Source organism: Lagopus leucura, unplaced genomic scaffold (genome assembly GCF_019238085.1).
Source record: "Lagopus leucura isolate 7727_CA_CO unplaced genomic scaffold, USGS_WTPT01 Super-Scaffold_100001, whole genome shotgun sequence".
Classification (NCBI taxonomy): domain Eukaryota; kingdom Metazoa; phylum Chordata; class Aves; order Galliformes; family Phasianidae; genus Lagopus; species Lagopus leucura.
The window spans coordinates 78,458,494-78,484,733 of NW_024962262.1; the positions used below are offsets into that span (position 1 = coordinate 78,458,494).

A 26,240-nucleotide genomic window follows, 5' to 3' on the forward strand; every position below is an offset into this window, starting at 1 on the left:
ATCAGAAACACTTCTGGAAACAGATTTTGATTTGTATTCCAATATAGTAGGAAATGCTTTTGCTTCCATTATTGAAATAATTTTGCTGCATATTTTACTAGTAGATAGTAAGACAGGAGTATTAATACTAAATCTGCTGAAGAAACCTTTTAAATCCTCTAATCTTTTCACACTGGGATTAGAGGCTATGTTAAAACAAACAAACAAACAAAAACAACAAGAAAAAAACAACATCCAACTTTTAGTTGTTAAGCCATGTTAAGTTTTTTGCATAAATTTTAGCAAGAAGTACTAAAAAGTTGAAATGCAACTACAGTTGAGCCTAGACAGTGTTAGCCCTGCATCCATTGTATAGGAACCTTGTGCAAATGATTGTGCTGGCTTCAGAAAAAGCACCATTTGCTTAGTGAACCTTGTCTTATTTGAGAATGCACAGCACCACCTAACTTTGTGATGTCAGGCAGAAGAGGAAAGGAGGTCTTGTACCTTCATCTTATTAATAATACTGCTTGAGATGATGCGGGGTATAGATGTTCAAACCACATCAATCACATCCAACTACTCGAATTTTCCAGGTCCCTTCCTTGCATTTCAATAGAGGGAGAAAGCCCAGTTGCATACATGTACTTTGTAGAAAGAATATATATATTCACATACATAAAGAAGACAACCTTAATTATAAAGTAGGAGGCAGTTCTGCTCACTGTGCACACTACTCTGAAAGAAACAGGACAGAAATTTAACAGGCAAGCAGATACTTGATAATACTGCCTGCAGTATGTGGGAGCAACAGTGACAGGCTATAGAGGAATATCTTCAACTTTCTTTTATCCAGAAGTAATTCCTTAGCATTTAAAGAAACTATTATGCAGCAGTTTAAAATTATTCTTTTTCATTACTTTTGTCAATCATTGCTCTTACTCATACTTTTCATTTTGATTATGATTTTGTGGGAATTTGGCTTCTCATCTAGCCATATCAGCGTTATGCCTCTGCTCTCAACTACTAGTTTCACTGTAGGTTTTTCCCAAAGTAACTAAAAGTGCTTGGTTTTTCTTTTTCTTTTTCTTTTTCTTTTTCTTTTTCTTTTTCTTTTTCTTTTTCTTTTTCTTTTTCTTTTTCTTTTTCTCTTTCTTTCTTTCTTTCTTTCTTTCTTTCTTTCTTTCTTTCTTTCTTTCTTTCTTTCTTTCTTTCTTTCTTTCTTTCTTTCTTTCTTTCTTTCTTTCTTTCTTTTTTGATAAAATGAGTGCCTTTGAAAAATAAGGAAGATCTGAAAGTTCATTATCTCCTCATCATTTTCAAATCCGATAATGTTTGGGTTATCAAGATGGTAAATGTGCCATTATCCTCAAATGTAACAACATTCTTTTACATTTCACTTTTAGCTTTACTGCACAAAAGTCAACCACTTTGACATAACAATAAAATATCAGCTAAGAGTTGATGACATTCTATGTGAAATTAGGTAGAAGTTTGCAAATAATAGCAAAATTCAGATACAGTATGGAGAGGACATAATTTGCTGAGTAAAGCTACACTAAAACCTTGAGTATGACTTAGATGTGAAAAATTCACAAGGTACTCTACAGTTTGATCCTAACAAGTAGAATTTTCTAATCTAGTTCACTATTTTATCTACTTCTTCCAAAGAAATATTTTGAATAGGTTGATAGATGTGGATACACTATGCTGGAATGGAAGCAGGATGTATTACTCCAATTAGTGACATAATTAAATCAATATTAATAAATATATTCCTTTTCATCAAATAAATTAGCCAAATTTCTAAGTAGTGCATATTATCCGTAATAATAAAATAGATCATCTTAAAAAATGCTTGACAGGAAACAAGTATTTCGACTAATACATGGTCTGATTAATTAAAAATTTAAAAACGTTCCTAACCACTTAGCCAAAGTCTTTCCATCTGTTCCTATGTATCTTGTTATAAGATAAAAATTCATAACATAGCGAGAACTTCTTTAATAAGGCCAACTTCAAATATTTCACATACTGATTTGTGGTGAAAATCTAAATGCAGTTTATCCCTTGACTGAATGGTTAGAAGAGTGAATACTCATATGCATAAATACACTGGGGCAACAAATGTAAGTCTGTGTTAGAAGGTTTCCTTTGAAGTCAAAAGTTATTGAAAAAAGAGTTCCCTTTCCACACATATTCTACATTCCAGTTTACACACCACCTTCCAAAGGTTAATGTAGAAAATCTGGCATTCTGAAAATCCTGGGCCTTTCAGTCACACTCTAAAGTTAGGATGAGGCCAATATCCGATAAAATATTCAGCCATTTTGAGTTAAATATGTACATCATAGTTATCAAATTTTTATGATACAAGAGAACCCAGGTAAAACTACAGGTAGAGCTGGCTTTGTGTTGTTGAAGACAGTTTGTTGCTTTTTTTATTTCAAGTGATATGCACAGTTGGAACGACTATTGAGTGTCTGCCAGTGATAAGATCTTAAATGTTATGCTGAGATTGGTTCTCATTTTTTAAAAGGCAACCTCAACTTTTCCTTGATTATAAATGGAAATAAATACAATAACAAATGGCACTTTATCTATGTAGATTGCCCTGTAAGATCTGGAGAGACATGATGTGTAGTTTGTGGTTAGGGGTGCTTTGCCAAGTATTCTTCTAAAAAGACATGATTTTTCATATAATAACTTTTAGTTCTTATTCAGAAGATTTTTCCAATTTATACCATGGAACTTGGTGTCAGCAAAACAACATACTAAAACCATTAACAAAAAAATAGAAAAGAACTGTAGACAGAAACTGTTTTATCATATGTACACATGTACTAACTATTCCAAGCTTAAGTTTCCCAGGAAATTAAGGTCAGCTGTAAAGTTTTGGTCACGGGGTTGCTTTTATCCAAATGTATTATCCAGAAAGCTGTAGTTTATCTTATGCTTTGCTATCATCTTCTTTTGACTGGATGATGTCATTAGCAACTTTGATTTCTATGGTTTCTGGATTTAAAGCTTCTTTCCCATTTTCCTCCTTCAGTGGCAGCTTCCTATCAGAAAAAAAGAGAAATCTTGGACATTACAAAAAATAACAAATGATGTGGAATTTAAATCTACAAGGAGTGCATTCTTTATACAGTCCATAGTGCTTATAGAAACATCAGTCAATGAAAATAACACATAATTATTTTATTACGAGTATTGAGGTTCTTTTTTTTCAAATAAATTAACATTAGTCCCTTCCAGTTCTTGTGCGGATGCATGAAGACATTCAGATGGTATTTTAATTTCAGAAATGTTCCTTCGAGTCTTACAATCGTACAATCCTAAACTCCAATATCAAGGGAATCCCCACTCGTATTTACAGGAAAGATAAAACACTGATTTCTTTCAAAAAGTTCTAAAAAATCATTCCCTACTTCTGCTACTTAGCTGTCAAAAATATAGCTGTGAAAAATATGTGTGGTTTAGGTAGATGTTCCTGTAATAATATCTCTCGGGCATAGTAGCTATTTATCCTGATTCCAATTTGGGTTTGTTTTCTGTATTTTTTTACTAGGGAGTAGTATGCATATGCATTTTTTTCCATTCATAACAACCATTAAATGTTTCAGTAATCTTCCACTGTGATTGCTTTGATGTCCCAATGTGCTATATTTTATTCTGTATGAGGAATCCTTTAGGAATGTCTTGTAATAACAGCATTTAATGACAATAAACAAAACAATACTTAAATTCTCAGTCACATGACATTTCATCTGTCTGAAATTAACTAGATGTTGAACAATGAGCGTAATCTTATCTAAGAAAAATGTATGAGAAAACTAACTTCTTCTGTTACAGTAAAATATGGGATGTGTATCATCAGCTCTCTGGCTTTGAACACAGAGGATGCTGTCAAGCAACTGTCTGTTCCACATGGCACACAAACGAAACAGCCCACAACACAAGACTTGAAAGAATGGAAACAGCAGAATTTTTTTCTATTTTTGAAAAAGAAAAAAAAATCATGGAGGCAGAGGAAACACAACTCATGAGACACCTGTGTTATAGGCCTAATGAAGCAAAATGAGCTGGTATTAAAACAATAAACCATATTTAACCAAGATTTATGTAAGATCAGAGCAGTTACTGAAATGATGGTGCTGAAAAGGAGGAAATACATAGCCTAAGTCATAACTGAGCAATTGACAATATATTAAAAGTAAATTTAAATAAAATACTTTTTGAGAAGTGGATTAAGAACATGTCACAAATAATGTACAAGCATTTTAAATAGAAAGATATTGCTAAACTCTGTTGAAAATTACTAGATATAACCAAAATCCAGGTAAATGCAAACAGTATGACACAATTAGCCTTGCTTTCAATGCAAGCAAGAAGAGAAATAAAACAAACTACAAACATATAAAGTGTTTATTAATTTTCCTCACTGGAAAAGTCAGTACAGCATTCTGTGACCTTACTGTCTCAAAAAAAAAAAAAAACACCTGTGTTTTTTTTAGATATGGTGTGATCAGTTCACCTACTGATGAGGACAATATTTTTGTTATTGTGAAATTTTCCTCTCCTTTTGTGTCAAATATTAATTCATATTTAATCTCTATTATCAGATTCAGTAGTTTTCCTTTTTTAACTAACTAAATCAAGTTTAAATGATTTGATTATATTAGTTTTCTTACACTTACTCACTATATAGCTGTGCCTATTTGAAATCATTCTATATTTTTCAGCTGGGCGAGCATTAATTATTCAAATCAAAATGTTTTAAAATTGAAGTATTTTCAAAGAAAAAAAGGACTGGGAAACATTAAAAGGTTCTTTTGGTTTTTCAGACACTGTCTATTACCAATCAGTAATGTTATTTAGTTCCTCTAGCACTGCATGTGGCCTAATCACAATATTTTGCTGATATTACCCACACAAAATTTAGAACAATCACTTCTCTAATAGATGACTATTTCATAGGAAAATGGCTCCTAGCCATTTTGATACTGAAATTCACCCAGCTTCACCCAGTATGGAGAAAAAAGTCAACGAATACTAGGAATATAACAATATCAGACTAGGAATTTAATTATAGTATCATGTTGCACATGGAATTTTAATCACATTTCAGAAATACAGTAAGAAATACACAACTTATATTGGTTTCCTGCCAGTATTATTAAAACTTTTTACTTTCAGGAAAAAGTGCTTTGTGCTAATCTGTCACAAATGGATCCCAAATATTGCTTTAACAGTGAGTTAAGTTTAAATGAAGGTTACTGAGTAATATGATGAGTAAATATAATGAAAATACTACATTATTGTGGAAAAAAATCTTAGTTATTTTACACAAATTTTTACATTCAAAGCAATATAGTGCCTGGGTACATGTAGCTCAGCTTCAAAAAGAAAATGCAAGAAAGGCTCCCTGAAAGGTAGGCATAAGCTTAGACTGAATTCACATTCAAGAAAGAGACAGGCATCACATAGGTAGACATCTTGTACTGAAATAATCCCTTTCAAATACATAGTCATTTTCTGTCTCCCTCTGTTGAGTACAAATTTCACCTAATTTAAACTGAAGATTTAACTCTGATGTCTTTAAGGCAGCCTAAATTAGCCATAATGAATCCTGCCCAATCAGGACACTACCTGATTGATTCATCCGTGAAGCTCTTCCCTCCTGCAAGCTTAGCTCTTCCCTACAGGATTGCTGTTGCACCTGTTGTTCAGTATGTGTGTGTGTTATTCCTCCAGAAAGACTTATCCTATTGCATCCTCCTTTTCTTCAGTGGCATCTCACCCATTTTTTATATTGCTTCTCTGCTTTATCTGTTATGACTTGTGAATTAGCAGAAGGTCTTGCAGTGTTCCCCTAGAGCCAGTGTCCCTTCAGACGTCCTGACTGCCTGATGCTTTTGACTCATCTATGGTTTCTTCAGTGACACTGTCCTGAAACTTTAGCTAACCCATCTGACCTTCATCCAGCTGTGGCTTGCACTGCTGCCTTTTGCCATTTGTTGTCAGAAAAAAAATGACCAAGAAAGAAATCGTCATCATTACTAGTATCTTTCAGCAACCCTATTCTCTCAGGGACGAATACCCAACAGATACCTTATCCATTATACCTATACCTATGATTTAACTATTTTCCCTGCAACCAGTGACCAGTCCCTTAGTAAGATTATAAAACATTTTTGATCTTAACTGTTTCGTGTTTCAGTCTGCCAGCTGTTCTACTGACTTGGACAAGCAGAAAGATCTGAGCTTAATCTTTGCTGCTATCATCTTCCACCACATTTCTATGTCTTTAAAGACATTAAATAATTTGGCACCAGTGGCTTAGCTGCTAATGCAGCCATGACCTAATGTAGTTTGTATAATGTTTACAATTACATTCCACTGACTCCTTAGATAACTTGATTCACTACAGTACCCCTCAGTAGAAATTCCAAGTATTTTTCAGAAGATTAAAAAGACTATTCTATAAGAGTTCTCTCAATACTTGGCACACTGCTGATCCAAGGAGGCAGGCAGGGCCAGGCCCTCATGTTCCCACCCCTCAACATGGCAGGCAGAGCAAGGATGGCAGAGGGGTGTGGGCCCACGTCCCACCAGAGCTGGGCATGGGCTGCTGGGATGGCTGGAGATGAGAGGGGCCTCCTGGGCCATCAGCAGAAGAATAGTAGGAAGGATAGTGAGGATAGGGAAGAGCTGCCCATGTCCCCGGGGTGCTGTCTTCATTAACAGAATAATAGAAGGAGCTCTATGGGAGTCAGAGTGGCAGAGAAGGCAAGAAAAGTTCCTTAAGATGTTCACTAACATCCAGGTATGTTGAAGAACTCCCACAATTGTTATGTTGCCATCCCATGGCTGATGTGAGTGAGAGTCTGGGTCACAGAAAGAAGAGAAAAATGCCTGGTGATAACCTTGGCCATTGCCCTCGGGGTACTGTGGTTTAGATCAACTACTGTAAAAAAACCACACTGCCGAACTGCACTGCCACAGCACATGGCTGTCATGTACCTCTTTACCTGGCAGAGTGAGGGCAGCCTTGCAGTCAATATTGTGAGCAAGACACTGGGGAATATTGGGCTACTTACTCCGGCTCTGTGAGAGGAGTAGTCTCGTTCGGCTCATTTACTGGGCTCCCGTCTTCATGGCTGGTGATTCTTTCATCCTCTGTTCTCATTTCCACTATTGGCTCTTTTGATCCATCTTTCCTAAAAATTATTAAAAGAGTCTGAGTTTTTATCATCATATTAACTACATTGCACTTAACTAATTACCAAGATCTCTTCCCTTCAGAAGCTGGCAGAGAAAAAGTGGAACTAATTATCAACAATTAACACCACTGAGACACGCTTAGCAGTGTGTCCTCAATTCCTTGAAGTCTTCAAAGTATCCTGTATGCATGGCTACTTACCCATCCCACAAAAATCATAGATTAGCATCTTAAAAGAGCATTTTGTTTACAAATAAATAATAAAACAGTGGATGACCTTCTCATGGGAATAGACATAAATTTGGCTAACATAGTATAGTAAGTATAGAACTTGACGCCCAATTATGCTTGAAATTTTTGGAAGTATAAAGAGCCATTCTTGCAGCATATACATAGCCTAAGTGTGTTTTCAGTCTTCTAAGATTCTGACAGTTTCAGTTTGTCATAAGAACCAAGCCCACTCTTTTCAGATTGGTGGAAGAAATTCTCTGTTTCTATGTGGCAATTCCCCCATTTTAGGAACAGGGGCTAATTTTTCACACACAAGGCAATTAATAACTTTTGTGTCAGTTGGACAATGGATTGTTAAGACGACAGAACAGTGAGTATTGTCATTACACTTTTGTTGGTAATATGGTCTTGATATGCAAAGCACTGTTTGCATTTAAAGCAGTATTTATTAATAGGACCAGGACATACTTTGAATCTCGAAAGACAGATCAAAGGATATCCAAGGATATCCAAGATACATCTGATATTTTCAAAATAAAATCTCTTTCCATGTATACATTTCTTCCTACTCCTGACATCCAATCAGGAATCATATCCTCTAACTATTAGCTGCAGTCTAAAAACACAGGGTAACCAAATACAGGTGTCACAGAGAGCAGTCAAATTGCTGTGCACCACAGAACAAGTCTCATTAAATCCTTGTCTAATTCATCTCTCATACTTGTATCATTTCTGAAAAGATCACCTTTAAAAAAGCTGCACAACAATCTATTCAGAAAGTACCTGGAAACTTGAGCATCTTCTGGTAATTATACTCGAGGAAATCTACAGGCTAACAGGAATCTAGCACATAAAAATGTGCAATTGCAAAGTTGACTAAGGAAGAATGCACAGGTAGAATCCTAAAACATATTTTTAATTTTAGATGCATAGTTTGTGCTTATTTATCTATTCAATTGAAATTTGATTTTAACATACATAAATGGATGCCATGCTCATTTCTGTAGACAATGCATGTAACAGAGGCATTTAATTTATGTGCTACATAGGAGTCGGCTGTTTGATAACACTGTCATATAGTTACAAGTGGAGTCATGGCTGTCTGACATCTCTGAAAATATAATGGTTCGTAACAGGGCTGGCAGAGGGAACATAAGTTCTACTTGTTATGTCTGTATATGCACAATCTTATGGGTAAATGTACGTTATTGTGCATATTTCATAGTTGAGGAATCGATCCATACAAAAAGTACAAACTGTGTAATAATTAGAAATTATATGGAGGGGAATACTCCTTATGGGAAACATATTTCAGCTTTTCTGTTCCAGATGGCTGTGTGTATGTTGCATGCACTGTATTATCTACATTAGTTACATATGGAACATAAGTAATGACTATACATTTCCCACCAATCAAAATACAACCAAAAAATATCAAAAAGCCACTCAAAGATCCAGAATGTGATCTGACATATTCAAATGAGGGAAATGTCAACATCTTTTAGGGAATGGCATTTGGCATGAAAGAAATTCAAATTTTGACCCTTAACACTTAACATTCAAATCAAAGAATAAGGTAAATAAATATAGTTTCAACTTATTTATAATCAGACTCACTGAAGATAACCACAACAAAGAAAGAAATATAATTAAATAGTATAGTTGTTCTTGCAAAAAAAAAAAAGTGTCATGGAGAAATTACTGTTACACGACCAGCTCTAGACAACATGGAGTTGCATTTGTGTATCAGATGTTGATAGCAATGCATAAACTGCTGTCAAATGACATTTAGAGCTGCAGCTCCCTGAGGTCTTCCCATTCAGAAGGGGTCTGTACACCAATTCATACGTGGTTACTTCTTGAAAATGAAATTAAAACACAAACTGAAGTGCTGTGCTCAATAGGAAATGACAGCTGAATCTCAGCCAGAAGCTGTAAATGCTGACTCTATTGAACAGGACACGCTGGCTTCACGCAATAGAAAAACTGTGTTATACTTTCTATGACTGTAACCTGTCAAGAATTAGGAAATATCTGGTTTAAGGTATAACTTCTTTTATTCAGAAACATTACTTGATGTAAATACTGCGTGCCTGCTTATGATTGTTTTGGTTCTGTGCAGCTGTTTCAAAAAGGGTTGAGAACCCCACCAAGAAATCAATCAGGTTACCTCACAAAGGCACAGTGTCTGAATTCCAATAGCCAGAAATAAAACGATAAAAGAGACTTTTACACTTCCAGCACTGGCAACAGAGAACTCCAGTGTAGCTATGAATAATAAGGGCCAACGTATCTGCTCTCCGATCTGCATCTGGCAAAGATGGGTTCGATGGGTTCTGGGAAGGTGCAGAGGAATGAAGTGCATGTTCTGAATCCTGGGAGAGCCGCACCGCATAGGAGCTGTATTTGTAAATGCTATTTATGCCACAAAATACAGCTTGTCACTGATATTACATCGTACATTAAAAAAAAATAAATCTTTTAGATGAGCATATGAAGCATATGACAAGAAAATGAAGCTGCCACATTAAATAAATAAATGGAACCACCTAAAACAAGGGATGAGAAGTAATCCTCTCTCTGTCTCATCTTTTGGAAACCCTGTGAACACTGGTTCTTTAAAGAACTTATTTTATGCAATCAATAACTGAACTTGTTTCTCCAGAGATTTCACCATCTGCTTTTATCATTTAAGGAAACTTGCACATAAATGACCATTTCATTCCCATTTATCTAGCCTCTACATTAAGTATATTTGAGAAACAGGATTGCTCTTTCTCCTTTATTTTTAGCAAGCATTAACTATTGCCATGAAGAACAATCTTACTCACAAACAGTTCAACCACATCCATCTCAGAACTTCTATTTTTAAAAGTAAACAATACTTGTAATTCCAAAACTCTATGGGCAAAACCCAAGATTTTCTAGTAATAGCTATATTTGAGAAACTTTTTCACGTATTTTCCACAAAGCTATGTGCTTTTATTTTCAAATCTACTGGCACTGCCACAACCACAGGCTAAGTTTTTGGGTATTAGCAGCTCCAAGATGAATTTGTAGCAGTGCAGAAATGTGCCTACACTGATCTATTATTGAATTTTTCTTCTAATAGAGTAGCACAAGTGGCATAAGATGGCTGTCTTAAAGTGAAGCATGGTCCACGCTCCTCTTTTTTGTCTTTGTTTCTCCTTTAAGAAAACAGTTGTCCACAAATCATAGAATCACAGAATGTCCTGGATTGAAAAGAACCTCAAAGATCATGTAGTTTCAACCCCCCTGCTATGTGCAGGGTCACCAGTCACCAGACCAGGCTGCCCAGAGCCACATCCAGCCTGGACTTGAATGCCTCCAGGGATGGGGCATCCACAGCCTCCTTGGGCAACCTGTTCCAGTGCGTCACCACCCTCTGTGTGAAAAACTTCCTCCTCATATCTAACCTAAACCTCCCCTGTCTCAGTTTAAGACCATTCCCCCTTGTCCTATCGCTGTCCACCCTCATAAACAGACATTCCCTCTCCTGTTTATATTCTCCCCTCAAGTATTGGAAGGCCATAATAAGGTCTCCTTGGGGCCTTCTCTTCTCCAAGCTGAACAGTCCTAGTTTCCTCAACCTTTCCTCATAGGAGAGGTGCTCCAGCCCTCTGGTCATCTTAGTGACCCTCCTCTGGACCTGCTCTAAGAGCTCCACGAGAACAGTTTTCCAAGTAATTGTAATCTTTTGTAACAGTCCCTTTATCAATCTGCAAAATGTTCAAGTTGAACAGCAAGGTTTTTCTTTTAATTATGTTTCTATAATATATAAATAATACTCACAAGTAGGCAGCCTTTCCTTCTTCCAGTTCTTTACTTTTTCCACTTGAACCACTCTTTTTCCCACAAATCCTCCTGGTGATGCACATTAGCAATCCACATTGTCGTACAAAGAAGCAGCTGACATCAGTCACAACAAGGATTAACAAAAGGGCCGCCACTCCCAGGCCAATAACAGCACGAAGTCCAAGACCATTAAAAAGAGTGTCTTGAAAGAAAGAAAATTTGAATTCATTAACAAAATTAATCCTGAAGAATAAAATTTTCTGAAGTTTTTAAGTCACAGATCGGGAGGCTAAAGGATGTTTACAAATATACCATTCAGAAACTAAAGGAAAGAAGCAGTACTGGAAATTAAGTGCATATACAACACAGTTAAAAAATCCAAGAGCCATCTTTTCTACATAACATTCTCCCACTGCTGAAAATCCAGTATGGTCACAGAGCATAAATCACATTATTCAATAATAAACAATATGATACTTTTAACATTTCAAAACCAAATATATCAGAATGGATCCTAAGAAAAATACTGTACATTTTAAATAATAACAGTTGATGTAAGTTGTCACCTTCCACATTTCAAATGTAATTAATTAGCATTGGTGCTAAGGAGAATTACTAAAGAGTGGTAAAACAATTTCTTGTAAAGGTCACTTTTTTAAATTACAGCAGAATGAAGAAGTCAGAGAACATTTTTTTTCAAGGTAATAGTCTGCAAACAGACAAACTGCCAAATAAATTAACATGAAGAAAACTAGTTGTATTATTAAATGACTGTCTGGTCAGGACCTCATCTTGTATAGTTTTGAACCTTGAAATACTGTCACACGTTTCAGAATAAATATATTCCACATCTGATGCTGCTTTCTGTAGTTGTACTTTTAAAGCTGCTTATCTAATTTTGTCTCAAATGATATTTCTGTAGTAGACAATAATGCTATAGTTTTCAATACCGTGACTCTGAAGGAACAAATACTGCTTTATGAATTCAGATGACTGCTATGAAGGCGAGGAATTGCATCTGATCAGTAACTCAAGGGAAAAAACCAGAACTCAGTAATGGTTCATGGGCCAGCCTAGTTCAAGAAGGTATCACTCTAGCTCAGGAGTTGGCTAGTGACCATTGCAGGTGTGGTGGTATGTCCTGAGCCAATACCACTGGTGAGGGAAACTTTTACTTTGCACGCTGGTGTAGTGCATCAGCATTCCTTGCTTAGTTTTGCCACGTGTTTGGGAGTATGAGTCAGCAGTGCAGTGGTACATTTCCATTTGCAGCTGTCTATGCCTGTTCCAAAAATAAGAGCAAGATTTTTTCACAGCAGAGTACATAAGTACTGTTTCAGCTGACAGACATAAAAACATAAACAATGTGATTTATTAATATAAATGTTTTAACAAGGTAACTGCTATCATCTTTCTCCCACTTTTACAATATACTGCAAATATGAAAATTAAGAAAATATTTTAAACTTTCATAATTTTTGCTCAGCTAATTTTTAAGAAAATGTGTATTTACCTTTTCAAACACAATTTAAAAATAATGTTTTTAATAACTTCTACATCAGTTCATACTAATAGAAATACATGCTTTTTTGGTCTATTTGATACTTAAATGGAAAATTAAAAACTTTTTTCCAATTGGAGGAGAGAATTTTATTTTTTATGCAATCTGTTTCATTGTCTACTGTATCAGCTGTTTTATTACAGAACTGCTCTTCAGAATGGTATCGTGGTATCATGTAATAAGCCAACACTGAATATATACATTTAATTGGGTGATTGGATCACCAGGTAGGCAGATATTACTTCAAATTTATTCTTCCTTTTTAAAAATGCAAAGGAAAAGTTTCAAATAAGCAAAATGATGGTGTAGCAATGAAAGGTTGTTTCATTTATGCATTGAAAGTTGACATTTCACACATAGTTAAATACTACAAGTCTAATTTGTTATACATCTTCTAAAACTTACTGTATTCATATATCCACCCATTTAACTGGTTGCACTCTGAGTTGCTGTCAATGGCTCAGTGTCCATGAGGAGATGAATAAAGGGGGTGTTCCTTGAGGATACTGATACTGATGTTATTTAATATGTTTGATGGTGACACAGAGAGTGGGATTGAGTGCACCCTCAGCAAGTGTGCAGACGACACAAAGCTGAGTAGCGCAGCTGATGCAACAGAAGGAAGGGATGCTACACAGAGGGACTTAGACAGGCTTGAGAAGTGGGTCTGTGTGAACTTCATGAAGCTCAACAAGCCCAAGTGCAAGCTCCTGCCACTGGGTCAGGGAAATCCCACGCACAAGTACAAGCAAGGTGGGGAATGAACTGAGAACAGCCCTGAGGAGAAAGACTAGGGGGTGTTGGCTGATGAAAGACCTGGAGTACTGCCTCCAGGTCCGGAACTCCTAGCACACAAAAGATGTGGAGTTGTTGGAACGAGTCCAGAGGAAGGCCATGAAGATGACCAAAGGGCTGGACACTTCTCCTAGGAAGAAAGACTTTGTTCAGACTGCAGATGAGAAAGCTCTGAGAAGACCTTATAGCGACCTTCCAAATAACTCAGGGAGGTTTACAGGAAAGGTAAAGAGGGGCTTTTTAGACTGTTTTTTTTTTTTTTTTTTTTTTCTTTACTGACAGTGATAAGAAAAGGACTTAAGTTATAAACTGAAAGAGGAGAGATTTTGATTAGATAATAGATTTTTGACTCAGAGAGCAGTGAGGTGCTGGCACAGCTGCCCGGAGAAGCTGTGGTGCCCCATCCCTGGAGGCACTCAAGGCCAGGTTGGATGGGGCCCTGGGCAGCTGAGCTGGTGGGGGCAGCCCTGCCTTTGGCAGGGGTTGGGCTGGGTGGGCTTTGAGGTCCAAATGGAGTCAAAATACCAGCTCCATTTTGTGCCATAGCACAAAAAGGTATTTGTATATTAGGTACATTCTTCTTCTAGTTGAAAATACACTTATTTTAAACCATACAAATTCAATGCTATGTGAGTGAAGATGATCTTTTTTTTTGTTTGTTTTGCAAGGTTTATTGTCTACTTGTCCGAGTAGTCTAACAAGACTATAAATAATGATTGAAAAAAAAACAATTTTAAGTTCAAAGTTCTGGAGGAGATTTCATTAACCTTCATTAAAATTATGCTAGATTCAAGACAATGTGATTTTTATTATATAAAATGTGGCATAAATAATACAATATACCTTGTCATGATAATGAAGAAAAATGCCAACTTTAAGCAGAGCCACTTCACTCTCTGCTCCCTCAAATTTATCAATGAATACTTACAGAAATAAAACTTTTTAGAAATGTACAAAAAAAAATTAAGGAAGTTTCTATAAATGCCATGGAAACTACTGGCAATTTTCAAGGTCTCCTTTATTCTATAAAATGTAATTTTAATTTTCAAAAACATAACTGAACTTTTTTTTTTAAATAGTCATCTAAATAACAGGAAATACCAATGAAGAACTTTGGCAAGTGGAGCAGAATTTCCCAGTGAAGAGAAATAACTGGAAAGGCAAATTTTATGGGCGTACAGATTTAAATTCAGAGTGAATTCTTTTTGGGGGTTTAGATCAGATACATTAAGTGGAAGCAGGTCTGAAGTGAGAATAATCACCAAAATGTCTACAGACTATACGAGCATGGTACACTTCATATTGCTTCTGCACAAAAAGACTGGAACTTCATACACAACATTCATACACTCACCCTCATGTTACATAGATCCTTTGACATGACAGAAGTTTTCTGTACTTGTACAGAATCACAACGTATATGTTGAACTGCTTGTGCAATAATAAATAAATAATAAATAATAAATAAAATAATTGCCAGTGAAGTATGAAATATCCTGTTTGAACAGGGGAGTTAGACAAGAGGAGGACCTCTCCAGAGGTCCCTCACATTTTCAGTCATTCAGCGATTCTAAGTTTTGTTGGAAAACATTTAATGGAGTGCCTTTTTGTTCCTTTATTCCCTTCTCCTCATTAGCGGTGGACACATAATTAAAGAAAAGAGATGATTCCACTTAGTCCTTAACTTTTATGGCCATTTACATTTTTAAGGAAAAGAAAAAGCAATTATATAAAATACTTCAGTAACCTCACAGGGTAGTATCTGACAGATACATTTGAATGGGTGTCCATGTGTGTGCATTATGGGGTATTATACTTGAACCATCATCCTTTCTTTCAGACAGGTTTGAAGCTAAAGTTGGAACTTCTTTTCAGCTGCAGCAGTCAAAAATCATAAGCTAGAGGAGGAACCTGAAGTGCTGCACTGGGTAGTGGGAGGAAAAAACCTTGATCCGGCTTGTCATCCTCTTGAACTGCCCTAAGCTTGCCAAGACATAGGTTGTCCATCCACGATAGCTATTTCTGCACTATGAATGTTGTCTTTAATTTTTATCAGATCTGGAACATTTCTTGGAATCAAAAGCTTCTAAAATTCAGACACTTATTCAAAACCTCTAAAAAAATAACGTATTTCAGAAGTCAGTATCTGTTGATTGGCACTCAAACAAACATTGTACCAAAAAGTCTAACAGCTGTACAAGTTTTCTTTTCTACAGCTAAACAGCATGTACATCATGACAAAAATAACAGCAGCAATGAAAGAATTTATGGGAAATGTTACAAAATTCCAGACAGACAACATGGATCTGAAATACAGGCCCAGTCCAGATATAAAAATGTATGCAAATACCCTACAATGTGTCTTGAAGACGGTGTATGACAAAATACACAAAAGCCAGTTCTTCCTTTTAATCAATGAAATTATTAATTTGTTTTCAAATATTTTGAAATGCTTCCTTCTTTCCTCTGGGGATATATATGTACATTGGAATTTGTACAAAAAAAAAAAAAAAAAAAAAAAAAAAAAAAAAACAATTTATAGAATCTAAAAAGGACTCTTTTATAAATGATATAATAATATATAACGCTTCCTCACATTTTTTTGTACTGGAAATTGATACACCGCAAGAGTAGCACTTTGCTTGCTGTCTGTCAAAGTGTTCTCCTGGGTATATGTGAAGGGAGTGATGTGTGCTGTGATTCCTTTGGTGAGGATGATCAGGATGCGAAGACTCTGTGACACCCAGCGAATCTCCCAAGTAACACGTAACCACATTCACTCACAGAGTGAATTGTATCCTGGGTAGTACATGAGAGCAGCATGTACTGAGCTTTGGTAGCAAAGCCCTCAAGAAAATAGTTTGATGACTAAAGACAACGCTTAAGCTTTGTACAAGAGCTAACCACTACTGAGCAGTCCTATGCCTTACTGAAATAAAAAGGAGAAACCAACCAGTAATCCGCTCTCCTGCCCAAACAAGCTCCAATAATTCGTCTGACAGAGCTGAAGCTGAGTGTGCTGATCTCAGTGATTTAAAGCAATAAAACTTGTCTGTTGAGTCAGTAAGTGTCCGGCAGCTACATATCTACCTCCAGAAGAAATAAAAAATACAACACAGTTGCAGTATCAACTTTTAAACAATTGTTATGATGCTGTGCGAACATTTACTGGGATAATGTATGATGCAAAAGAGACCACTCCAGTCATTAGGAATCTTTTCTATCTCATCCTTTAATACAAAAAGATGATAACTCCATAATCAACAATTATGGAGTATCAAACAGCAAGTCTCAATGCATTTTTTTCTGTAGCGATTTTTCCTTCAACTTCTCCTACGACAGATACTGCTGCAGGGCAGTGTACAAGCGCACAAGAATATGTGCTCTGTACAGCACTAACAAGCACTGACAGACACGCCTGACACACACACAGCTGTGGAAAATAAGGGGACGTTATTATTGATCCTGATGTAACTGACTAGCAAGAGTGAAGGATCACTCCAACTCTCGTGGCCATAAATTATGTATCTTCATTGAAGATACCAACCAGTTGGCTCATCACCAAGCCTGCCCACAGTGGAGTTACAGAGCTTTAAACTGACTGCACAAGATGCACACACAGTGAAGGCAGTCTGCTGTGCCAGAAACATTACTGACTTGAGAGATGTGAGCTACTCAAAGAAGCATTTCTAAAATTCTATTTATCAGAAATGTTATCCTTTCCTGATACTCCTTCAAGTGAAGGAGTTTTTCTTTACTACGCGGATATCTTCTAGCCAACAAGTTTTCTGAAATTACTTTTTTCATTTCAGATGAAAATTTCTTTTATAGCTCTTTCTGGGTACTGAATAGTACTCAAATTCTCAATTACTCTAATGGCCTTTTTTTTTTTTTTTTCATTTTTTTTCATACAAAAGTGTCTTAAATGAGATGCAATTGAAAAAGCTAAATAAAACAAGCGTTGTAGTATAAATTACAGCTTGAATGTTCCTGTCGAGGATGTCTTGTCTGTGTCTGATTAGGGATATGAAAGGAACGGAAATAAAGCCATGTTAAGTAGAAAAAGTTCTAGGTTTGGAACTGAAGTTATTCTTTGGAGCTGTCAATTACATTTTTTAAGCAGAGTTTTAAAAATTACTCCTAGTATCATCAATCGATCTTCAAGCAGCTTCAGAAGCATCTCTAGCACACCTAAAGAGTTATAAGGTAGCTACAGCTCTTTTTGTTGCATAGTTGCTCTGCAACTATACTAAATCACAGGTTTTTTTTTGTTTGTTTTGTTTTTTTTGCTATAGGTTACTTCCTTGGGCAACCCTTGAGGAAACAGGGAAGGAATCCCCACTCTTCCTATAGCAGCAGCAGCAGCCAGACAAGGCCAAGAGAAGAAATACATTTCCAGGACAATCTGTTTCACACTTCAGCCAGCCAATCAATACATTTTCCCCAGTTTTTTCAAGGCAAAAAAAGACAAGGAAGGAAAGGAAAGCCCCAGCACTCCACATGTATGAGAAAGCATCACTTTTTGCTTTTAAAAAAACACCTAAAAATGAGGACAAACAGCCTGGTCTTCCTTCCGGTACATTGAGTGGTGAATAGCTGTGCAAAGACATTGAGTTTGTGGAGATTGTGGCATCAGCTCCATGCTCAGGATATTAAAGGGCCTTGAAGAAATGACTGTGCCCCAGTTTCCTCAATCCAAACTGACAACAGATTTACTGAACATCTCTTAAAGGAATTTCTAAAAATCTGTAAAGATTAATTAAGATTGACGTGTGTATTGAAAACATACAATTATGGGTGTTCTGAGTACTGTCAGTGCATAAAAGATGAAATTATTTTTATTGTGCTAATTGGAATTGGAAGGATTCAAAATTATGTGCATATACCACAGAGACCTGAGAGATTTTTGCATCTTTTTGGTGGATGACAGCTGTAACCAGAGAAATATAGTCAGGAGGTCTCTAAGAGACAAACTGTGTTGGGTCTGTATTTTTAATGATAAAATATTTCAGGCCTGGCAGCACTTTCTTTTAGTTCATTACAGACGTATATGCAAACACAGCAGTTTTGAGCTTGGAAGTATTACTTGGAATAATATTTTAAGTGCATAATTATTGTATAGCATTAGCTATAAAAATATAAATTTAGTATTATGCGAGTTGGCAGTATACGATGCATGTTTTCATTTGAAATAGTTACACTGATACAACTGCAAATGTCAGCACTTTGACACAGCATGGAAGTGCTGTGCACCACTACAATTTCTCTGAGCATAAAACACTTGCCTTTTGAGATACAGTTGTTTCAAGAAGACAGATTAAATAGCTGTGCTTCAAATGCTCTGACAGTATACTTATACATATATTTCACAAATTTGCTCTGTTAGTTGACTATCATGGCAGCAATCTAGCATGAGCCAAACCAAAAATCAGGGAATTTTAATTTAATGATTTTTATTTTTTTCAAAAGATCTATTTGCTATTAGATAAAACACTGAGGTTTACTGTGAAGATGTAAATATTGACACAATACGAAAAAATCTCTCCAGTTAAAAGATAGATAATTCAAGGAAAATAGTATTTTTAAGTAATAAAGAAAATACAGATAGAAATGGTTTAAGTCATTTTTGTTTATTACAAAAAAAAAATAATGAAGACAGAACTGCACAAAATGTGAACTTTGAATAACAGATGAAAGACACAGAAAGTTACATACATTTCTTGACACTGTGCTGGAAATATGCTGAAGGACATTACATTGACACTATTCAGACATTCTTCAGGGACAAAGCAGAGAGATGACAGCAGGCATTGCATGCATGAAAGAAACCAGTGAACAAAGTGGCAGTGAAACACAAATGTGATGAACTGAAACCATGTAATCACTGTACAAATTAAACTATTTTAAATCTAGATTTTTCTAATTGCCTTTTAGGTTGATTTTGAAACAATAAACTTAGAGAAACAGCGCTGCTTGCAGTATGTTTCAGAGAAGTAGTTTGGGGTATGCTGTATGCATTTTTAAATGCAATTCTTTTGGAAACATTCATTCAGTGGATTTATTTTGCTTGTATTACAGCTCCCTTAAAATGTATTGTTATTAAAATTATATGAAAATGACGTTTTTACTAGGAGTTGCCTCTACAAAATGTCAGGTATGAAATAATAAATATTCAGAACCTTTAATAACAGTATCATACTTAGTAATGTAATTACAAAGACAAGAGTGATTACAACTTTTTCTGAGAACTTCAGTCAGTTTATACAGAAAATGAACAAAATGGATATTCCTACCTCAGCTGCTTGACCTAGTGCCTGTTAACCATTTATAATTAACATATCTTTCAAACATACATCTTCCGTACAGGTACTGTTTCTCAACTGGAAAGTTGTCAGATTTTCTATGTTTGCTATTTGACATCGTTGACTATATTAGATTGCCACTGGCATTAGAACAAACAGACTTTTCCCTGTAAGTTCCATCACTTACACTTTACGTCCACTGTGTGCGTAGCAAAGGAAAACTGAAGATTCCTTATATGCCTGGAGAAATGCGATGGATGAAGTAAAACATGAGAAGCTCAACAGAGCCCTGGATGTAGCACAGATTTCAGTGATGCTGTTACAGACTTTAGAAGCTACATTTGTCTGTTCAACAACTTTGTTTTTCCCCTTTTCCCTAAAAATCCTGAAGAAATGAGCAATGGTAATCATCAACATAATGAACAACAGATAGAAGACTGGAGACTATTAGTCCAGTCACAAATTGTAAATGCATCACTGTTATCTTTTTAATAAAAATTCTTCTGAAATCTTAATCCATTCATCTTACATTTATATATAGATTTGAGTGGAGCTATAGAATTTAGTGCTAGAAGCTTCCATGTTATAACTAATTAAGCAAGGCCCATGTATCTAACTGAATATTGATCATACTTTTACATCTTTAATTAAACTAGTGTATTTGTTTTCATTCTAACTATTTTTCCATGAACATACTTTTCACATTACTGTTTGGCTCTGCACTTCCATCACAACATTAAATGGAATGTTAGTTTGTTCTTTAGTGATGGTATGCTTTGTATATCCTGTGAAATCATATGGACAGACATACTTTATTCCTGATAAATATATGGATTATGTGGGAAGTATGTGTTTTTATGGGCAGTGTTTTCCTATTTATCTAGACACAGCAATTTATCTTCTAATAACCCTACTGTAAAAAATAAAGGATCATATCTGAAGTTCTGCTAGGTAAATCAAACTATTTTGTAACTTGTCAAACTCAGGAAGCAAGAAGACAACTAAAATCTGATTAGGAAAGAAAACAGCCTTAGACTCAAAAAGTTGTAAACAAAAATATTTAAAAAATACTGTTCTTTAGAGATATTAAAGAATAATCATTATCCTTCTTTACTTTTCTGCACCATCAATTTAAATTTAAGGCTGTAAGTTCAGTGCAGAACATTTCAGCGCTTCAGTCCTGCAGACAGTTGAATATTAGCATTTCAAAATATGTGACAATGTTGAAAAATGGGAATACTTTACATTGTCAATCATGAGATCTAAAATCTCCTTCACAATTACTATATTTAAAGGAACAAATTTACTAATCTAACATTAAAGTACTAATGACAGCAGAATATCACATTCAATTTGTGAAGACATATTTATCATTTTAATACAGTCTAAACTACAATTTAAAAGCTATTCAGTCTTTATCTACCAATTATATTTTAATTTCCAAATGTCTCTTTCCACTTTTCCTTATTCTTGTCTGTAGGAAGACAAGATTTTAAAATCTCCAGTGTCTTCCTACAGAATGTATAAAATACTGCAAAATAATCTTGTTCTCATTGTTTTCAAAGAATGAATTACGATTTTTTGAAATGAAATTCAAACAGAACTATGTTAATTATTAATGTCAGGAGACAGATGAACAACCCAAGGATATTATCCTCTTCTTCTTCCTTCTCTTAACAGTAGTTTAGAGACATTGCTTAGACTGGCCTGGCTCTCCTGTAACAAAGTCCCTATAATAATTGACTTAATTCATACTCTTTGGACTCAGTTGGGAAGGGTAGAGCCAAAAGAAAATTAAATATTCACAATGCCTGATAATTACAAAATGCATAAAGCAGAAGAGCATAAATTGCAGTAGACCAACATTTTCTATCATTTTACAAAAAATTATGTATTATTAAGATAAATCTACTATCAGTTAGAAAAACGAAAACTGTCTCTTTATCCCACTGGCACTGGTACGCTGAATATAAAAGAAAACTTTTCAGTCACAGTGTACATGCAGCTTCTAAAATTTTTTACAGCATTTAATCAGCCCTTTCATAATTATGCTTGGAGAGTGCAGAGCTCATCATTCTCTGTGCCCTAATTCCCATCTTGCCATTTTGTATTCCTGCATGAAATGGCAGAATGGTAAATTTTTAACCAGTGAAGAACATTTCAAATGTTTACCAAGAACACAGAAAGGTTTATAACATCTTTTGTATACATAGTAAAAGTCAGTAGCAGAGCATAAAGGTTTTAGATTAGGAAAATATTGTAAAATAAGGCAAAATTATAATTGGGTTGAGTGTTGACTGTGCAACCTTAATGAGAATGTTTTACTTTTCCTTTTAAGAGATCATCTAAGATTTATTCTAGACATTCTAGTTACCCAGTGACAGGTACTGACTAGTTTTGATGGTATCCGTATTTTGGTTTTCTTTGTTATTCAGCAATGCATTAGCGAGTGCTCTATTGTGTCTGCAAAGGAAAGTTATTTTCCTTAAATCATCTGTTGCCTACCTTACAATGAAAAGAACAGCCTCTTGAAAGGATTTGCTGCTGCCCTGGTTTTACAAGGAGCCACAGTGTCTGTACCACTGTGCTTCTGCAAACTGAGAAAGAGCTCCTTGCAGCAGATTATGATGAGCTTGTGCTGAGGCACACCCAGTGGAGATCAAACAGTTCTCTCTTGATCAGTTTGGACTGAGATTTTCAGAGACTTATAATGAGGCCAGACTTCAGCGGGGATTTTTTTTTTTTGTTCCTTTGGAATGTAAGCAGCATCTAATTTCTACGTATCTGCTAAATGTCAGCTCTCTGATTGTAAGTACAGATGTACTTGCAGGATGTTTTTCTGTTGCTGGTTTTGCCTTTTTTTTTTTTTTCTCTGATAATAACATGATGACAAAAATTTTCCATACTACAGATTTTATAAATGGTTAGAAAAAAACAAAGCTTCTTGCAAAAGTTCCTGAGACAATTCCTCTCTAAAACTATTCAGCATAAGCAATAGCACTTATCGCAGTTATAATCAACTGAAAATATATTTTTGCATTTGGAAGTTTTTTGTAACTGTTAAGTGCAGCTAATGGCTCAAACCATAGTTAAACAAAGAAGTTTTCATAAAATAAAATCAAAAAAGTTGGTGTTAAGATTCCTGTTCTTCAATCAGCATTGCCTCTAGGGACAATAAGCATGAAATAAATAAGTTTTATAAGAATAATAAAAAAAAAGTTTTATAAAAATAAAACTAAGTAAAAAAGTCAACATATACATTCATATTATTGATGTCAAAACAGACTTTCACTCAACTAATTTTGACTGGGAATCAACAGCTTGCAATCTTACAAAATTTGAACAGATATCTTATTCCCTGCCATGCTATGCCAAGCACATGTCAATGCAATTCAGTTCAAATTAGTGAAAAGGCATTGGGTTAAAGTGATAAAGTACATAGGCAATGTTTGTGAATGAAACACTGGCCCTACTTAATGAGGTAAAAGTTCTTCTGAAGATTGTATGAAGGCCAAAAATTTCATCTGCTTGAATTCCAGCTATAATTTCATTACATTAAATATGCAGATTTATATACAAGTCTTTTTGTGAATAAAATAAAGTAGTCTTCAGATTTACACGTATGCATGCTGAGGACATCTCACTTATGAGGACATCTTATGTCAATTTATGACATAAATTGGTTTTCTAAAATGACTTTTTGTTTGTTTATTTTTATGATGGAAAGAGGGTCTATTAATGTTGTATTAATGACTTCAGAGAACAACCAAGAACTAGCAAAACTGACAATAATCACTGTTTCTAAGAAATAAGAATACCCTTTACACTGGTGAAGATATGTGAACTTAAATTTGACCAAATACTTTCAAAGTTATAAGCTAATGGCTATAACCCCCCGAAGAAACAAGAAAAAACACCATATACTGTAAATGTATAATTTTTGCTACACTCAGTAATGATTTGAAGTCAAGTACCCTAAAAAAGTCAACTACGTAGATTCTAATATCAGATATATGCAGGTCAACTTTACATACATACTTACTAAATCAATTTAGAAAAAAATCTGAGGCTTTGTATTCTTTGTTCCATGCTCCTATGTTCTATGTTACACAGAACATATGTTTTACATATGAAACAGGGAAAAGGCTTCTACCTATTCTGTACTGAAGGTCAAGATTAAGCTCACTGGAATTTCAAGACCAACAAATGCTATGAATTTGAATGTGGCACTGTTCCAGTTTCAGAACTGAGTATGGAAGACAGCAACGTATTTTATGTGCTGAAGCAAGGCTGCAGAGAGGTACACTGAAATTATAGGAAATTAAATTCTGTGAACTAAAGAGCAACTTGTCGACTACAAATCAGTGAATAAATGATTTTTAAAATCCAGTGGAAAGTACAAAAAATGTCAATATTAAGCACAAAGTTTTAAGTACATGATGGAAGGAGTATATGTATTATATATTTAGTATATTAGTATATATATTATATATTATAAGTATAAGCACAACACTAAAAGCGATTAACAGAGAATCAAAATGCTCTCAAAGAAGTTCAGTTCATGTCATATCTAGAAAACTGTATTACTGAGATAAAAGTCTAGGCAAAGATTTCTTATAACCAAAACACAGTTTAGAAAACAGCATTGACTCAAATCAATCAAATGAAAATGAAAAATCACATTCTCCAACTTCTGTCAGACAGAACATCCACGCATAATCTGTTGAATTTGTTTCAACATTTACAAGTTTACAAAAAACTGGATGAAGAATTTTACATGCATAGACTGAAGAAATTACACTATTCGGGGTCTTATCTTGGATTAGAAATTTTAGAAGAGCTATAGAAAAGTACATTTATTTATGTCTTTACAGGTTTGTGTTAATTTTCTCTAAATATTAAGAGGGAGAGGAAAAATACGTATTGCTTGCCTCATCAACAGCTTCACAACATGCACCAGAAACTTATGACTACAATGAAAGAGAAACCAGCAGCATTCAGCTGCAGGGACTGGCCTCCATTTTCACGTCTAGTAGCTTCACAGCATCTATCTGTGTGGATAGGAAGTGTTAGAGAAAATAAGGGGTGCGAAAGAGAAATATATTGAAAATAAAAAGTGAAAAATTAGATAAAACATTAAAAATAAGGGATCAAAAGGAAAGAAAACAGTGACAGTGGGAAAGAAAAGAAGAAGAAAAAAGAATTAATTCACCAGTAACACTGCCAAATACAATCACTTGAAAAACATCACTATACTAAAAGCATTAAAATATGATTAAAATGTGTATGAAATTGTAACTACTAAGGTGCTTTGGAGCTGTAGAATGGACAAATCTGGATACATTTCTCAGTTCTCAAACCACAAAAAAAAAAGATGTTCCTTAGCAGCAGCAACATGTGGCTCTTCACAGTTGATAATGTGGTAAGCTCTTTGGTCTAACTTTAATGCAACTCATTTAAGCATTCAACCTAAAGCATGTGATCAACTCTCTTGAGTTTTCCCTCAAAAGATAGAAAATTATTCAACCATGCTCAACAAGCAACTAAATAGTAGCTTTCATGCGTTTTTCGCATTGGAGGTACATGGAAGTCAGGAAACTACAATGCAACACCAATTGGAAATACTGGATATTTGAAGCATTAACAAATAGTAGACTAGGATGACAGAAGAAACTGTAGAAAAAACAAATTATTACATACAGAAAAAGGTTCCCATCATTCCTGAACATAGAGAAAACACAAACTTAATGAGCTGTTTCTTCTTGCCAAAAAAAGTTTATCCTGTTTCTGAATTACTGGAGAAATCTAGAACAGATCATTGTCAAAAGATCATCTTAATAACACAGACATAAGTCCACCCAAAATAGGGAACACCAACGCAATTACCAAGAGCAGCTGTATAATTACTTAGATTTTGACTTTAATACTAGGGTGTGATCAGAACAAAGAGGCTTTTCAAAATATTCAACTTCTTGGATATTCAAGTCTTTACAGTACGTCTGGATGCAATCCAATGTAATATATGAAGTTTGTATCTATATATATAGCACGTATATTTTCTACTGACAATTATATTGAAAGCTCATTTTCTGTCAGAGGATGTAGTCAAGTTTATACCATGCAGTCTATGTTTAAGCATTTCAATCTCCTTGACTGGATATTTTTTTTTTTTTTAACTTTTAGGTACAGTGACATAGTAATTATATGGATAGTGAACAGAATTAGTGTAAGGCTACTGTTTCAAGACAGATTTCAAAAGAAATTGAAATGTGGAAAATTTTGTGTAGTGTGAACAATAACCTTGCTTACATTCAAACCTATTTTTAAAAAG

The 26,240-nt window shown here is 35.0% G+C and overlaps 1 protein-coding gene across 1 annotated transcript in view; it reads right to left on the minus strand.

The window, feature by feature from the left end:
• Positions 1-1,252: 1,252 nt before the first annotated feature.
• The window catches only part of NCAM2 (neural cell adhesion molecule 2), a 238,819-nt gene continuing 213,831 nt past the window's right edge, over positions 1,253-26,240 (minus strand). Inside the window, exons 16-18 of the mRNA XM_042868461.1 lie at positions 11,249-11,453; positions 7,083-7,202; positions 1,253-3,041 (exon numbers count right to left, since the gene is read on the minus strand). Of these exons, the coding sequence (XP_042724395.1) occupies positions 2,930-3,041; positions 7,083-7,202; positions 11,249-11,453 (437 nt within the window). The 3' untranslated portion in view covers positions 1,253-2,929. The remainder of the gene's footprint in view (positions 3,042-7,082; positions 7,203-11,248; positions 11,454-26,240) is intronic.